Source organism: Mesoplodon mirus (genome assembly GCF_964341445.2).
Source record: "Mesoplodon mirus genome assembly, chromosome: 5".
NCBI classification, from domain to species: Eukaryota; Metazoa; Chordata; class Mammalia; order Artiodactyla; family Ziphiidae; genus Mesoplodon; species Mesoplodon mirus.
Window position 1 is genome coordinate 51,254,282 of NC_138980.1, and position 17,479 is coordinate 51,271,760.

Genomic DNA, 17,479 nt, shown 5'->3' on the forward strand with positions numbered 1-17,479 from the left:
CCCCCACTCAAAAAAAAAAAAAAAAGTAAATGTCAGCATACACTTGATTTCTATTTGAATCCTTTTAACTAAAACATAAAAATAAAAGATCATTAAATCATACCATTTTGATCATGGTTTGTAGTTCTTGGGGACTGTTGTCACTTTTAGGAAATACAACCTGAAGTGATGAGGAGTAAAGTACCGTAACGTGTACAATTCACTTTCAAATGATTCAGGGAAAAAAGCATGTATATTTATAGAGTTATGTTTACAACTGATGACATTGCAATCTTTCAACTTTCCTGCAGGACTGACATTTTTCAAAATATATTGAGGAAAATATTTCACCCATTAACACAAGGGTCACTGCCTGACACATTTTCCAACATACTTTACACCACTAATCATTATTGTGTAGTTACGTTTATCTTTGTGTATCATTATTGTCCTTTTGTTTAGTTATGATGTCCCAGTGCAAAGATTCCTATACTAAGGATTATGAAATTACAAGCCAAACTATGAATGCGATATGCATTTTTCTGGGAACATTTCTTGTGGCTTTCGTCATACTCTCAAAGAGGTCTGTGACTCAAATTTAAGAACCACTGTCCTAACGGGCAAGGAATCACAAGCCCTCAGATCATAGGGTAAGATCTATTTAAGAGAGCACAAAGCAGAGGGGGTGTCAAATCTGCTGGCCATAGCAATCAGAACACTGAAAGCATGGATGCATAAAAACAAGAGATAATTACTACCCCTTACACTGGAAAAGTCTCTTAAGAGTGACTCAACTGAATAGGCTAATGTAGATTTCAGTTTCTTATCTTCCTGCCAATTGTTCTACAAAAGTAGGGCTGATAGATGAAATATGTAATTTCATCTAAGAGTGTTGAGTAACTACTGATTGGTTCCAGCATTAAATCTGATTCCTCTCAAACAACTTCACAGCAATATCATCCCCAGTCAAAACACCTCCACAGTGCCAGGCGCTAAAACAGACATTTTACGTATTAGTCTCTTAGTTCTCACAACCACCCTTGAAGTTAAATATTATCCTCATTTTTTGATATGAGGAAACTGAGCCTCACAGAAGTTAAGCAAATGGCCCAAGACCACAATATTTGTCCCTGACAGAGACCTGAAATCCAGCTCTATCACCTGAAGCCCAGTATTTATTCAAATATATCACACTGTTCTCATCATTTATCCACCAAACTGCTGATTCATGACATTTCCAACTTGGTTTTTCTTGTGGATAATTTTAACCTATGTACAGCTTAGTAACCAGTGCCTTCAAACTTTTAAACCACCAAAATATACTCTTCACTCTTTAAACTCAAACTCACCTCTTCCAGAAAGACTCCTCCGACAAACCCCTTCAGGGCTCATGACTCAGTCTCTCCCAGGATATGATACAGCACTATTTTAATCCAGAGAATTTTTTGTTTAGATCCTAGGTTTGCCATGTAACCTTCAGCATGTCACAAAAATTCCCAAATGCATGCATCAGTAAAATGGGAGACTTGAAATTCAAAGGTTGGAAATTGTCAGTCTGCTACCAAATATAGCCTGCAGAAAAGTTTTATTTGGTCAGCAGCATTTTTAAAATCTAATTCAATGCCTTTACAGGAGGAATGCACTCTATGACTGCCACAGGCCCTACCATTCTCTTTTTACAAAGACCACTTCTGCTAGTTCATTCATTTCTATTACCTGTCTGGCAATTGGTATGTAATTAAGTTTCCAACCACTGACTTAGATATCTCTAAAATTTTACACGGTCATCATAAGCATTAGTTATGCCTTTTCTACTTAGTTTTCATGTGGTCATTTCCCCACTAGAAAGTTCAGAATGGGGACTTGTAAAATTATATAACTTCAAAACTAGAAAGAGCCTCCAAGGCTACCTAGCAAAATCCAACCCTCTTGTATTACACAGATGACAAGACTGAAGCCAAGCTGCTTTAGTTACTTGCTCAGAGCTTCCCAATACAAGTCAGTGTGGGACAATTTAAATCAACAAAAATCAACAAAATATTCACTTTGTGCAAGACCCTATACTGGAGCTACAAAAAGAAACAAGAAGTGTCCCTAACTGTCCAGGATACACAAGGTAGCAAAGGACACAGACACATATACATGAAGCCATTATTTAAGGAACACATACTAAAGGAAAGGAGAAATTGATTTCTTTCATTTTTAGTGAGATCATGAAGGGGAAACAGTTAAAGAGGGGTCTGAATAATGAAGACTGCTGTTACTGACAGAAAGTGAGAGAAAAGTATGAAAAACCAAGAAACAAGTAAAGGCACAGCATCCTCAGAAAAAGTAAGTAAATCAGCATGGCTGGGGGTAGAGTGATAGAAGATAATCTACGAAAGCAGTGAAGACAAATCCTAAGTGCCAGTACTTCCTACTTTCTTCTTTAGCCCACCTCTTCCTCCCTCGAGCCGAGAATCTAGATATAATGGGAACTCAATAGTAGTTCATAATGATAAAAACACTAATGGTAGCTAAGATTTGGGGCGGGATTATTATACACCATGCACTGTACAAAACACTTCATAAGCATTATCTCATTTAATCCTGATTAAAAATCTATGAGGTAGTACTAATTTTCCTCTCGTATCATAGAAGATAACTGAAGCTTAGAAAGAATAAGTAACTCTTCCAAAATCGCAGTTAAAATGTGGACTCACACTCAACTTATCTGTCTCCAAAGTCTATGGACTAAACCAAAATTAATGTTAACAAATACATCGATCAGAAAATTTACAATCAGATTGTCAACCTCCAAAGAGCCACAGCTGTACTCCAGAAGAAGAACAATGAGAAGGGAGCAGAGAAAGCCTCTTGCCAGTACTGACTTCAGCTGCATTCCCTAACCTTAAAGAACGCTTTGTCCTGAGGTCAAAAAATGCTCTAAAAATATAGTATAAAGCTTCAAAATTCCTGTAACTGAGGGACCTTGGGCAACTTACTTTACTTTGAGGGCTTCAATTTCCTTGTCTGAAAAAATGGGTAGAGCAGTACCTACACTACGTAGGATGCTGTGAGAAAGAGATAAGGCGTACAAAGATTTTAACACAATGTCAGGCACGATGTAAACCGCACCTGGCTACAATACAGTCCCTGCCCACATAAGCAAATAATTACAGAGATAACTAGAAAAGTACGCTCCCAGTTTGGGTGGGAGAATCTAACCATATCCAAAAAGATTAGAAAAGAGTGTTCAAAAAAGACATTTACTACGTCCCTTCGGTCATAGATAATCCTGATACCCGCAGGGCTATGCAGTACGGCGGTGAAAACACAGGGTGGCAAAGCAGAGACTCTGGCTGTCTCGTTCGCTAGCCTCAGAGCCTAAGCAGAGCCTGGCACTTAGGCTCTAAGTAACTGAGACTAGTAAGACTAAGGCTTGGACCCTTCCCCAACTCCGAGGCGAAAGACTTACCCCAAGGCCAGCTTCCCCCTCAGATTCTGCATCCATAACGCACCTGCAATATCAACACACGCCGTCAATTCAGACTCCCACCTCACTCCCTTCCTCCACCCACCAAGAAATCCTTACCCAAATGATCCAGTATTGCCGCCGCCATCTTCCTCCCGCCCTCTACGGAAGCCTCCGAGTTCAGAGGCCGTGTGGGCAAAACGCATGCGCAATTCTCCGGATTTAACCCCCCTCTTATCGCGAGACCGAGCCGCAACTGACACGCGAGGTGTTGTCATGGAGACCCGTGAACACGCGGCCGGCGCTTAAGGTGTGTTCTGATCAGCCTTGCTTGGGAATGAATTACTTAACAAAGGTCAAAGACTAGCGAGTTTCCGAAAATTCGTCGGGATCCAGAAAAACTGCGAAGCCTCACCTCACAAATGGTCTGAAAGGATTAGGAAAACAGAGACCGTGAACCAAGCCAACTAACCTGGGAGGGCTTCAGTTTTCTTAAAAGAACTAAGTATCCCTACGGCACAGGCTTGTGAAGATCACTAGAGATTGTGTGAAAGCTCTTTTAAAGAACAAACATACAAACTACTATGTATAAAATGAATAAGCTACAAGGATATTTTGTACAACACAGGAAATATAGCCAATATTTTATAATAACTTTAAATGGAGTATAATCTTTAAATATTGTGAATCACTATGTTATACACCTGAAACTAATATTGCAAATCAACTATACTTCAATAAATAAAAATAAAGAACAAACAGTTCAAATACAAAGTATGATGCTAATCTCCAGGTTGACCTCCAAGAGATGAGTTAATAATCAGCAGGGGGCTTCCCTGGTGGCGCAGTGGTTGAGAGTCTGCCTGCCGATGCAGGGGACATGGGTTTGTGCCCCGGTCCGGGAAGATCCCACATGCCGCGGAGCGGCTGGGCCTGTGAGCCATGGCCGCTGAGCCTGAGCATCCGGAGCCTGTGCTCCGCAACGGGAGAGGCCACAACAGTGAGAGGCCCGCGTACCGCAAAAAAAAAAAATAATAATAATCAGCAGGCACTTGCTACCATATATGGCCAGCAGGCATTTCACGAAATCTCATGTATTCCTCACAGCAATCCAACTAGACCTGTATTATCAGGTCTTCAATTGAGAAAAAAGATTTAGGATAGGTTAAGGTCTCTCAGATAATACCTGGCAAATACAGTGGTCAATCTAGGGTTGGGTGCCTCCAAAGTTAGTGCTCCTACCCACATCCGAATAAGTAAATATATATATCTATCTATATCTATATCTATATATCTATATCTATATATATATATATATCTTTTCATTAGCATAGATAGCTCAGGTTTCGTTTGCTACATATGCAAGAGTTCCTGGTATCCAATGCAAACAAGCAATACGGAGTAGAAGAGTGTAAGCGCAGAAACTGAGCATTTTAGGACGTTTGAGTTGGAAGGAAATTTTGGCTCTTTCCTCCACAGCACTTAACACATACAGCCCCTGCATAGAGTTGGCACTTAATCAGATCAAAAGAGAGTCACTCTATTCTGCTGCTTCTTGGGTATCAAAAACCAGAGCCAGGGGTCTCCCTGGTGGCGCAGTGGTTGAGAGTCCGCCTGCCGATGCAGGGGATGCGGGTTCGTGCCCCGGTCTGGGAGGATCCCATATGCCGCGGAGCGGCTGGGCCCGTGAGCCATGGCCGCTGGGCCTGCGCGTCCGGAGCCTGTGCTCCGCAACGGGAGAGGCCACAACAGTGAGAGGCCCGCATACCGCAAAAAGAAAAAAAAAAAAAAAAACACAGAGCCAGAATTTCCACCCAGTTGCAGAAATTTCTGATTCGAACTTTTATCTTTTTGTTAATTGGCTTCTTGTAGATACGTTTAAAGCATCTCCAGAGCTACCAAGGCGCCCCGGCACATAGCTTTTAAAATATATTTGATGGGATAGGGTTGAACAGGTCCAGAGAATAAACCAGCAGTGCCGGGAGGTGACTCCATCATTCTAACCTATTAATTAACCTTCCTTGCTGTAGCAAGTGAGAATACCTAACCAGCAGCACCAGACCCTCCCGCCGCAGGCGGCATTGGTGGGGCAAAGAGCCGCCCGCGGGGCCCAGCCCTTCCCAGCCCCGAGGCCGCAGGAGCGGCGCGCGCAGTGAGACCTGGACCTCCGCGCGCGCCGTAGCGGCGGGCCCAGGAGGCGGGGCTCTAAATTAACCACGCCCCCTTCCCGTCTCCGGCGTAGGGCTACAAACTGTCTGCCTCAGAGCCTGCTTCCCTCGTCCCCGGTTGCTCGTGATCATGGGACAGGAACCGCGCACGCTGCCGCCCTCCCCTAACTGGTACTGCTCCCGATGCAGCGATGCCGTGCCCGGGGGCCTCTTCGGCTTCGCGGCGCGGACCTCTGTCTTCCTTGTCCGCGTGGGCCCGGGAGCGGACGTGATCCCAGGGACGTCCCCATTTCGAGGTAATTCGCCACCTCTTGGCCCCAGCCTTCCTGCACTAATTGCGTTCCCCGGGGGCGCCGAGTGGGCGTGTCCAATCACCCCCCTCTCTATAGATGGGGAAACTGAGACTCGGGCAGGGAGGAGGGTCCGCTCACAGTCATCTAAACTGAGTCGTGTCCGGGTCTCCAAGGTTGGCTGTACACCACGCTGCGGCTGAGTGGTCCCGCCTCCTGGCGCTCTCACGTGGATCCGCTGGCTTACTGAAGAGTTATCCATGTGTCTCGCCAGGCATTTATAACACCTAGCCCTTCCTCCCCAACCCAGTGCGTGCGGGCCCCCTGAGAGCCTTCCTGGGGTTGGGGGCTGCCTACAGCTCCAGGTCCTAAGAGAGAGCCTGCAAATATATGATACTCATTTCTGTAAGATGAATGACTTGAGCCGGATGCTTTCAGGCTCCAAACTAGGTTTTGATTATGCCTTGGGATATGGCATGCCAGATATTTATTCTTTTCCAAATGACTTCTGGCCAGATCTAAATAGGAATCCCTTTTACATTCTTCACTTGAGCTGCTCCTCAGCCTAAGAACTAGGCACATCAAGTGATATGAATGGTATTTTATAGTTGAGAAGACTGAGACCCAAGAAGATAAAAAGACTTGTCTGAAGTCAGGTGGCAGAGCCAATACCAGCACTTGGGGTTTCTGATTGTGAGTCCCTGGAAATTTTTGTTATTCCATGGGATAAGTGAGGCCCCAATCACCATCTAACAACAGAAGGACTCTGCCAGGAATCCTAGGTAGCATTTTAATCTGGAGTCTGGTTTTGCTTGAAGTCATAGGGGAGTTGGTGGGACACACCGAAAGGGTGTCTGGCTTCACGTTTTGTCATCACCCGGGTCAATACAACCTGTGCGCCACCAGCTCCGATGACGGGACTGTGAAAATCTGGGATGTAGAGACAAAAACAGTTGTGACGGAACATGCGCTCCATCAGGTACCATGACTTGCTGGTTTCTCAGACCATTATTATTTATCTGTACCAGAGTTCTCTTTCTTCAAGTATAGTTTTGCTAGCTCATCTGTGCAAGGTAACTTTTATAATTGTGTTTGTTCATTAGATTAGAAGCTCTATATTGTAAGGTACCTCAAAACTTTTTTGGAAGGAGATGCATATAAATCAGAGGTCAGCAAACTGCACTGCTGCCTGCTTTTGAGAATTCTTTCATTGGAATACAATCACAGTCATTCATTTAAGTACTGTCTACAATTTTAAGTATTGGCTGCTTGCACACTACCGTGGCAGAGTTGAGTAGTTACAACAGAGACAGTATGGCCCACACAATCTGAAATATTTACTCTCTGGCACTTTACCATGAAAAAGACTCCTGATATAAACTGTAAGTGAATGAAACTTCTTTCCAAACTAGATGATTAATTGATATACCTGCCTAGAGAATGTAGGAAAGGACTCAGTTAATCTTAGTAAGAACTTTGCATTAATCTATCGAAGGAAGAAATTTTTTAAATGGCTCTTTGATCCCCAGTAGCCTAAATTCTCCTATCATTTGGTTATAATGTAGTCTTGCTCTACAAGTGGTCCTAACTGTATTTATTAAGTACCTATAATGTGCCTAGCATTATACAGGTTAAAAACTAAGTAAAACAAGTTCAGCATTGACAAATGAAAAGCAAAGATATCTTTGTTTTGTTTTAAAGCATACAATATCAGCACTGCATTGGTCTCCTCTAGTAAAGGATTTACTAGTATCTGGAGATGAAAAAGGAGTAGTTTTCTGTTACTGGCTTAATAGAAATGACAGCCAGCACCTCTTTATAGAACCCAGGACAATTTTCTGTCTTACTTGCTCACCTCATCATGAAGATTTAGTAGCCATTGGGTAAGTACTGTGCCATCTGCATTGATGATCTATTTTTGTTTATGATCTTACTTTGCATTTTCTTTACCTTCTCCTGTCCCTTTATTCCTCAGAGGAAACCATTTACAGGTATTAACCACTCTCCCTTCACCCCTGGTATCATTTATTCTTGTGACCTCTGGGTCCTCACTGTCTCTCCCATTCTATTTTTGTTTCCTCGGTTTCCATGATACTGTACTTTACTCATTCTTCATATCTGATTTCTTCAGTCAACCTCCAAATGTCAGAAATGTCCTCTTTCATCTTTTTTTCCTCCATACTTACCCTTGGTTATAACATATACCCCCAAAGTGTCAAATGACTCAGCTCTGTCTCTGGTTCTTAGCTCTCCCACTCAACTGGGAAAGCAATCTGGCATTAGGATCTGTCTCCCCAGTGATCACCAAGGTTGTTTCACATGAGCTGCCTGAGAGCACAATCCCCTCTCCTTCACCACTCCATTTACTTCTCTCCCAAAGATGTTCATTCTCTCTAGTTTGAAGACTAGACATAAGCACAAGCATGTAGGAGGAGAAAGTTCAACTGGAGTGGATTCAAGAGACTGGGAGGTGAGGTAAATACATATGGAGACAACGTTTCCACAGTTGGTTGTGACAACGTGCATATAGACATGAAGCCAGAGGAGATGTATGGGGGTCAAGGGAGTATTAAATGGAAGATAACAAAGGCATGTTTTTATGCTGATGCTGAGGCAGAAAAGGGGGAGCCTGTGGCAGGGGTGAACAGTGAAGAATACATGAGTGATAATGGGAGGTCAAGAGGAAACTGGATCCAGACCACAAGTAGAAAGAACAGCTGAGAATGCGGAAATAGGTGCAAGTAGGTTCACAGATCTTGTTGGAAGAGGAGGGTGTTTCATTCTGATGGCTGCTGATATTCTTAGTGAGGCAGAAAGAGGTGGAGAAGAAGTCAAAGAGGTGGAGTCAAGTTCAGGGTGGGGAAGGAGCTGGATGCAGGAAGAGGGTATGAAAACAGTCATCTCAGAGAAGAGGAAAATGAACTTACTGAGAGAAACTGCAGGTCCTGTGGTCCTGGTTGAGTGCCAAGCCAAGGATCGTGGTCATGAATTTTAAGTAAACTACTCAAACTGGTTGAGAAAGGAAATGGTTGGATTCAACCAGGTTTGGAGTTTTGTGGAGTAAATACCCCTGAGAGAAAGGGGGAACAAAGGAGATAAGGGTGTTTTTTAAGGAGTGAATATAATGATGGATCATGAAATCTGCACTGCATGGGGAGAAGGACAGGAAGACAGGTGTGGGTGAGTTAACAGTGAAAATGGAAAGGGTCTGTGATCGGAGGTCTCCATGAAATGGGAGCATTGTCTTGGTGGGAGTATAAGAGAGGGAGCAGAAAGGGTGGTAGGCAGGGGTCAGAGAAGCGTGAATCAAACTGACCTTGAAAGATAAGCAGGAATTCACAAGAAGAGTCTTTCAGGTGGAAGACAATCAAACAGGATTGAATCAGAATTTGTTTTTAGAGGTTCTTCAAAACAGTCCCTGAAGTCTTGACTGAAATTGCAAAACAGGTTGATCACATGACTATTAGGTTATTTATCTTGATGGTTTTCAAAGTCTGTGTCTTCAAAGATTTGATATATTCTATGATTTCATGTTTTTTAAATAAAGCTGTAATGGGGAAAATTTTTTTTAATAAAAGGAGAAAAATAAATAAAGCTGTAATGGTATTTTTCCCTGTAGGACTGTCTAGTGTATAGGAAATGTAAACAGGTATGTCCACTTTGGAGAGCAATTTTGCACTTTCTAGTAAAGCGAAAATGTGTATATCTTAACATCCTATTACTAGGCATCAAACCTGAAACTTGCTTAAGTGTGTATAAAATTATTAATAGCATTTTTTGTTTGTAATAGTAGAAAAAAATGGAAGCCCTTCAAAAGGAAAATGAGTAACTAAACTTATGGTATATTCACACGGTGGAGTACTATGCAATAGTATAAACGACTGACCAGGAACTAGAGTTACAGGTGTCAACATGAATGACTCACAAAAAGAATGAGTGAAAAAAGCAAGCTACAGAAAAACAGACAACATGATACCATTTATATGAGTTTCTAAATGTACAAAGTAATTCTGTATCTTATTTAGGAATATATACAAAGAAAGGCTAGGACTAATGTAACACAAAATTTAGGAATAGCAGTTTGCCTCTGGGAAAGAAAGGGAGAGAGGTTTGATTGGGGTGGGATGTACAGAGGACTTCAACTGTATAGGTCATATTTTTTTTTCTTAAGCTAGAGAGTAGATATTTCTTGTGTCTGAAATACTTCATCATTTAAAAAAAAAACAAAAAACGATTACAATTTCTGAGTTTCTTCTGAATTCAAAAACTGACAGCCTTGGAATATCCAGATCTATAAGTTAGAATTCTGCAGCTTTTGTTAGAAAAGTAAGATCATTTGTAAAAGGAAGGAGATATTTTTAGTTTATTAGGACAAATTCATTTCCAATTAGGGAAATTGCTGGACCCCTGTCAGAACTATTCTTCTATAAGTTCCCCTTGAGCACAGGCATGGTCCACTGTTTGAGCTTCATGCCAGGCAATGTGTATAGTATAACTTAATGCCAGCAGTTTGGCATGGGGGAGGGTTTTTTAAAAAACTGGAAAACATGAAATAAGTACTTTGGAATAAGGACAGAACAAGATTATTTCTTGCTCTTTTTCCTTCCCCCTACCCCAAGTGCACTTAACTTTTAGAAATGCACAATAACTCCTAAGCCTAAATGTTTCCTAGAAAGACAGTCTGTCTTCATTTTTCAGTAATATTTCTAACTCTTGTTTTTTAGCTACAAGGATGGCATAGTGGTTATAATTGACATCAGCAAGAAAGGAGAAGTTATACACAGGCTTCGAGGCCATGATGATGAGATCCACTCCATAGCCTGGTGCCCCCTGCCTGGTGAAGATTGTTTATTCATAAATCAAGAGGAAAATTCAGGTAGAGATGATTTAAGAGGGTTCGGTACTCTTTAGACCTAAAGAACAAAGTGGGTAGAATAGTATAATTTGAATTATGTTTAAAACTAGATTTTACAGATCAAATCTATGAAAACAGTAACTAAGTTTCAGGAACCCTTGCAAACTAATTTTTCTTTGATAAGTGCATGTTTAATGCAAATTAAAAACAAAATTACCATCTCTACCCTAGAAGAACTTGAAATCCCCAATGGGAAAGTTATAGCACAAACTCCAGTAAAAAAAGGCTGCTACTTAGCCACTGGAAGCAAAGATCAGACCATTCGTATCTGGAGCTGCTCTAGAGGCCGAGGTAAGACTGACATTTAACGTTTCCGTTGTGGTATAACCTATTATCAATCCAGTAGAAGTAGAAGCTTATTATTTCTTGTTATCCTCAGTGTGTGTCATCTGTCAGAAAGCAGTTCTTTACTTTTCTATCCAGAAAGTTTTAGCCTGGGCTAGAGCTCTCTGCACTCTGAACATCTGGCTTTGGTGTTGGCAATGAGGTTTTCTACTGCATTCACAGAAAGATCACTGTTTGGCCTGGAGGGCAAGATGTTTGTTACGAGAATGGGAATACCTGAACTTGGCAAGGCCTGGATCAAAGGAATGGAAAAGATCTCTAGAGCTAGAGCTTTTAATGCACAAATGCAGAATTAATAATATATACCTAATATAGAAGTACCTGTTTAAATGTAAAAGCTCACTTTACCCAAATTACAGAGACCCTCAGTCATATAGCTTTCCCAAGCTTCTCTTCGAACAGAACTTTTACCTTAAGTTTATATTGAACAGATTGAGAGGAACTCCAGGCAGAATGAATTCTACCTTTACAGTAAAAATCTAGCTTTTCTCTTTACAGCAGTCTTCTTTCTCCAATTTATGTAAAACCATGGAAGTTTTTTCATCTTTGTCCAAATGCATTAGTACACGTAAAGCAAGTAGCACAGTGCTTGGCACATAGTTAGGGTTCAGTCAGTGGTAACTAGTCGTATAATTTTGGAAAGCAGAATTTTTTAAGGTTTGTGGACTGCTTTTGGACACACTTTGGCTGATACTCCCTAGCGGGGACAACATCGGGCTAGGAATCCCTCCAAAAGGGTAATCTCTGAACTTACAGATGTCTAATACAATGGTATTCAATTCTGGTCATGCAGCAGAATCAGCTGGAGGTGCCTAGACCCCACCTCAAATCTGCTGAATCAGAATCTCTAGGGGTAGAGCCCTGGCATATGTAGTTTTAGAAGCGCCAGTGGTAGTTCTCATACACAGTAGGGACTAAGAACATCTGGTCAGTAGCATGTCAGGAGTGGAGAACTTACCACCACAGCTGTCAAATTTGTCCCCTTTGTTGGATTTCTTGCCAACTAGAAGATGGAGTCCTACTCTCTGTGCTTCCTACCCTCTGTCCTTCCAACTTTGAAGAATCTTGGGTTGTGTTACCACCTGGGTTCTCCATCCCAGTTGGAACCTCATTTTCCCAGACACACCATATTCTTAATGTTTAAGTTGCCAAGACAGCCTGTAAGAGCTTGTTTGACCAAAATTTGCTAGACTAGTATTAACCACTATATGCGTAAATTTCCATGAGAAAATGAGGTCTGAATTCTAAGCAACCAAACTAACAAACTTTGAAACATGAACTGTAGGTGGCTTCATGCATGTACTTTCATTGTCTTGACTGTCCATGGACCTTCTTTTAATCTGCAGTGGTGATGACTTTGAAATTGCCCTTTCTGAAGAGAAGAGGAGGGAGTATAGACCCAACTGTTAAAGAGCGCCTTTGGTTGACACTCCATTGGCCCAAGGGTCAGCCAACACAGCTGGTATCCAGCTGTTTTGGGTAAGTCTTTTTGGTCATGCTCTCTGACATATTTTGTTCTCTCTAGCCTCAGGAATTCCTAGGCCTTTCTTTCTAGACACAGAAGATGGAGAAAGCAGTGACTAAGGTTTATATTATAATGGGCCATTTGTAATGGAAAAATCATGGAACTAATACCTGTGCTGTCTAATAAGAGTTGTGGTGCTTAAGTGTGGACTCTCAAGTCAGGCGGAACTGAATTTCAGAATCAGTCTGTTACTTACCGGCTGTTCATAAGCAAGACCCTTCACTTTTCTGAGCTTCAGTGACTTCACAGGAAAAAAGGGGAGGATATAAGTGTTTCCTCTCTCTTAGGATGAATATGGCCATTCACTAAGCAAAATTTATTGAGCACCAGATTCTAGTTGCTTGAGATGATAAGTGAATTTAACAGACAAGTTCCCTGCTTTTAAATGAGGTAATACAGGCAAAGCATATAGAAATACCCCAAAGTGTTAGTCACGACCCAACTACCGCCACTGCTCCAAAAGAGACATACTATGTCTTAAAGCCTTTGTGGCTCTGCAAATTATGGTGGCATTTTATAATTAAAGCTTTTAGGAAAAATCTGTTCAAAAGGTAGTCCAGTACAATTGTATGATTCAAAAAGAATTAAAGGATACAGTAAAGCTCCCTTTTTTTTTTTTAAATATTTCGGCCACACCACACAGCTTGCGGGATCTCAGTTTCCCAACCAGGGACTGAACCTGGACCGCTGCAGTGAAAGCACCAAGTCCTAACGACTAGACCACCAGGGAACTCCAAAGCTCCCTCTCCACCTCTGTCTTCGCTACTTGGTTCCCCTCCCCCTAGGCAGTGACTTTTTTTGTTTTTGTGTGTGTTTTTCCAGAGGTATTTTGTGCCTATTTCAGAATATGTAATTTTTATCTCCTTTAAGGAACAATGAACAGAAATTATTTTGCAGCTGAGGGCCCACACTCTCTGGCCCAAAATCACTTGTTTTCAGATTGCTCATGAAAGAGAATACTTGTTTTTCCTTCACAGAGGCGAACTGCTACTATGGGATCTCACTCAGTCTTGGAGACGGAAATATACCCTCTTTAGTGCTTCATCAGAAGGGCAGAATCATTCAAGGATTGTGTTTAATTTATGTCCTCTACAAACTGAAGATGACAAACAGCTGCTGCTTTCCACATCAATGGACAGAGATGTAAGAACAGCTTATTTTGCATTCAGCACTGTACAGCAGTGATTGAGGACTTGCATGGGATTAGAGGGCTTTTTCAAACCATACATCATTTCTCACACCTCACCTTGCCCCTGCGTTCCAATTTCAGAGTTACTGTTACTGATTGGCATTAAATACATTAGCAGCAGAAAAGTAGGGGAAAGCTGAGAAACCACCAAATGCCTTTTTGTTAAAGCAGGTACAACAAGGAAGAGTAGATGTGTCCATGGAAGGCTGTGCGAGATCATCAAGCCTTAGCTTTCAAATACCCTCGTCTATAGTTTAGGTAGCAGAGCCATCTCCTCTTGGCACAGTCTCTGTAAGAGACAACTGGCTTTACTTGAGACACCTTTCTGTTTTACAATAAGCTAGGCTTGTTTGACCATTCTCTTCCAAGTCACTGTTAAACAAGTGACAATTAAAAACTCAGCACTCCTCTTCCACTGGCTATGATAAAATATTTTGCTTTTGAAGATAATGATTCTGATTCTTCCACTGTCCTGAGGCCACCTGTATCTTTTTTTTTTTTGAGTTTGCCAAATGAGAAAATTACCAATGCTGTAATACAGTGATACAGTAGAGTGGAAAAGCCGCTGAACTCTGGGAAATAGGAAGCCTGGGTTCTAGTTTATTGTGCTTTCGATTCACTTGGCATCTTAGGGGATAAATGTATTCTAAGATCCCTCTGAGCTCTACAATTTATAACTGATTTATTTTTCTCATTCCTACTGGAATAGTTAAGTTACATTATCCTGATGTACTCTGAGCCCATCCTATTTGAAGTGTTGATTCTTTTTCCTGTTTCTCTGACCTTCTTTATAAAGACCCTAACCCTTAATCTTTTCAGGTAAAATGTTGGGACATGGCCACCCTGGAGTGCTGCTGGACCCTGCCTTCCCTTGGTGGGTTTGCCTACAGTCTGGCTTTCTCTCCTGTAGACACAGGCTGTTTGGCGATAGGCGCTGGTGATGGCATGATCCGTATATGGAATACATTCTCCATAAAGAACAACTATGATGTGAAAATTTTTTGGCAGGGTGTCAAGTCCAAGGTTACAGCGGTAAGGAAGCTTTCTTTGAGCTTGCCACGAACTTTTTTCAAATAACTAATTCTCTTTTAGAGAGTACCTATTCATAGAAATGAACTCTATTGGGAATTCAGACTTCTTCAAGGGTATTTTCGATGCAATTTGAAAGTGGAACAGCAGAAGGACTCTCTCTGACCAAACCCATTACATACCTCCTAATTCCGAAATTTGGCTTTGTTTGTAAAATTAAGGTTTTGTTCAAGTCACACTATTTTCTAATAGTAAGAAATTAGAAATAACCTGGATGTACATTCATAGGAGATACATTAAATTATAACCACATGGGGAATAGTATTAAACTATTAAAAGTGATAATGTAGATGTTTCTTTGATATGGGAAAATGTTAATGATTCATGAAAAATGCAAATTACAAAACATGGAATGCAGATTACAAAACAGTATGTATAATTTTTTTGTTTTTCTTCAAAGTGATATCTTTGTTGTGGCTATTTAGTCTAAAAGCAATAAAGGTTTGTGGTTCAAAACGAAAACCACAGTACAGAAGTGTAGGAAGCAAAAAATGTTTCCTACCCCACCCTTGACTCCATTCTCCCACTTCCATCATCCAGAGAACCACTGTTGACAGTTTGTGACGTATCTTTCCAAGCTTTGTTAATGATGAATAGAATCATATTTTCTAAATTGTTCTGGAATCTTTTATTCCCCACTCAACAATGTATCATGCATATCATTTAAATGTTTGAACCTATTTTTGTTTTTTCAATTATATATAAAGTTCATCCACAAAAAATGTCTAGAAAGATACAGAATTGGCAATGGGGTGTTTTGGATGGTGAGATTACAGGTGACTTTTGTTTTTTTTGTTTTTTTTGTTTTTTGCGATACGCGGGCCTCTCACTGTTGTGGCCTCTCCCGTTGCGGAGCACAGGCTCCGGACGCGCAGGCTCAGCGGCCATGGCTCACGGGCCCAGCCGCTCCGCGGCATGTGGGATCTTCCCGGACCGGGGCACGAACCCGTGTCCCCTGCATCGGCAGGCGGACTCTCAACCACTGCACCACCAGGGAAGCCCTACTTTGTTTTTAATACTTCTTTGTTTCTCTCTTTTAAATAGTGAGAATTTGTTACTTTTAAAATTAGAAGACAGAAAGAACAAGAAAGTTTTCCAACTGAACACTTGAAGTATAACCTAAGGATTCCCTTAACACTGCCCCTTTCCTCATTTTTTTGTAGCTGTGCTGGCACCCAACCAAGGAAGGCTGCTTAGCTTTTGGAACTGATGATGGAAAAGTGGGATTGTATGACACCTACTCCAACAAGTAAGAAATAGATGATTCCTATTTAGCCCATTGACCAAATTGTCAGTGAGTTAATTTTGAGTTCATAAACCTGGATGTATATCATAATAGGGCTGGGAAGCATCTTTAAGATTCTGACTCTGAGATTAGGCTTAGAAGTCAGAATTTTATTTAAAAAATCTTTTTCAGGTGATGGTGGTTCAGCCCATCTGACCTGTGGGAACCACTAAAATAAACCATTTGCTTTTGTTTTCCCTCAACATTTTTTTACAGAAGTTTTCAGACATGAAAGAATGTTAAAAGCCGAGAACAAAGAACATCTCTGTACCTTCCATCTTGATTTACCAGTTGTTAACATTTTGCCATACTTGCTTTATTTGTCTACACTTAACAAAAATGAACAGTAATCTATAATATGAGCTAATATCCAGTGCATATACAAATTTCCTCATTTGAGCCAAAAACATTTTCCCTAGTGGTTTTTTTTTCAAACTTTTTTCAATCAGGGAGCACACATTGTATTTTGTTATGTCTCTTTAGTCTCTTATTCTAGAATAATCCCCCACTTCTTTCCATAACATTGCCTTTTCAATTTGAAGATTCCAGATAAGTTGTTTTGTAGCATATTCTGCATTTTGGACTTGTTAAATCTTTGTGGTGACTTGTAACTCATTTCACTATTCCCTGTATTTCCTATGAACTGTCTAGAGCTGCACTGTCCATTACAGTAGTCTTTAGTCACAGGTGGCTACTGAGATGTGCTGAGTGTAAAACATACTCGAGAGTTCAAAGGCTTAGTCCCCAGAAAAGAATGTAAAATGCCTCAGCAATTATTTATTTTCATTATATTTTAAAAGATAATACTTTTTATATACTGAGCTAAATAAAATACATTCTTAAAATTGAATTTCACTTGTTTCTTTTACTTCTGTTAACTTGGCTACTAGAAAGCTTTGATTTGCAGATGTGGCTCACAGTATAAATCTACTGGGCACAGCTATTCTAGATGCTTGATTAGATTCCAGACTTGCACTGTTCAGTTTGGTAGCCACTGGTCATGTGTGACTATTTATAGTTAAACTAATTAAAAATAAATAAAATTAGAACTTGAGTTCTTAGTTGCATGAGCCACACTTCCAGTGCTCAAGGGCCATACTTGGCTAAGGGCTACTTTATTGGACAAGCACTGTTCTAAGCCAGGGATTAGAGAATTATGGCCCATGAGTTAAGAATAGTTTTATCTTTTGAAATAAATGAAAAAGAATCAAAAGAATATTTCACAATGTATGAAAAGTAA

General features: G+C 40.8%; 2 protein-coding genes across 8 annotated transcripts in view; one reads left to right on the forward strand and one right to left on the reverse strand.

Moving 5' to 3' along the window:
• The window catches only part of MRPL22 (mitochondrial ribosomal protein L22), a 37,375-nt gene extending 33,727 nt beyond the window's left edge, over positions 1-3,648 (reverse strand). The window contains exons 1-2 of one of the 3 annotated variants that reach the window (XM_082622529.1): positions 3,554-3,648; positions 3,437-3,479 (exon numbers count right to left, since the gene is read on the reverse strand). In XM_082622529.1, the coding sequence (XP_082478655.1) occupies positions 3,437-3,479; positions 3,554-3,581 (71 nt within the window). In that variant the 5' untranslated portion in view covers positions 3,582-3,648. The remainder of the gene's footprint in view (positions 1-3,436; positions 3,480-3,553) is intronic. The other 2 variants (XM_082622528.1, XM_082622530.1) reach the window with 2 other exon arrangements.
• Positions 3,649-5,667: 2,019 nt separating this feature from the next.
• GEMIN5 (gem nuclear organelle associated protein 5) overlaps positions 5,668-17,479 on the forward strand; it is a 42,913-nt gene continuing 31,101 nt past the window's right edge. For 3 of the 5 annotated variants that reach the window (XM_082622519.1, XM_082622520.1, XM_082622522.1), the window contains exons 1-9: positions 5,668-5,897; positions 6,710-6,870; positions 7,593-7,774; positions 10,616-10,767; positions 10,978-11,097; positions 12,498-12,630; positions 13,654-13,819; positions 14,685-14,897; positions 16,118-16,203. In XM_082622519.1, the coding sequence (XP_082478645.1) occupies positions 5,732-5,897; positions 6,710-6,870; positions 7,593-7,774; positions 10,616-10,767; positions 10,978-11,097; positions 12,498-12,630; positions 13,654-13,819; positions 14,685-14,897; positions 16,118-16,203 (1,379 nt within the window). In that variant the 5' untranslated portion in view covers positions 5,668-5,731. The remainder of the gene's footprint in view (positions 5,898-6,709; positions 6,871-7,592; positions 7,775-10,615; positions 10,768-10,977; positions 11,098-12,497; positions 12,631-13,653; positions 13,820-14,684; positions 14,898-16,117; positions 16,204-17,479) is intronic. The other 2 variants (XM_082622521.1, XM_082622523.1) reach the window with 1 other exon arrangement.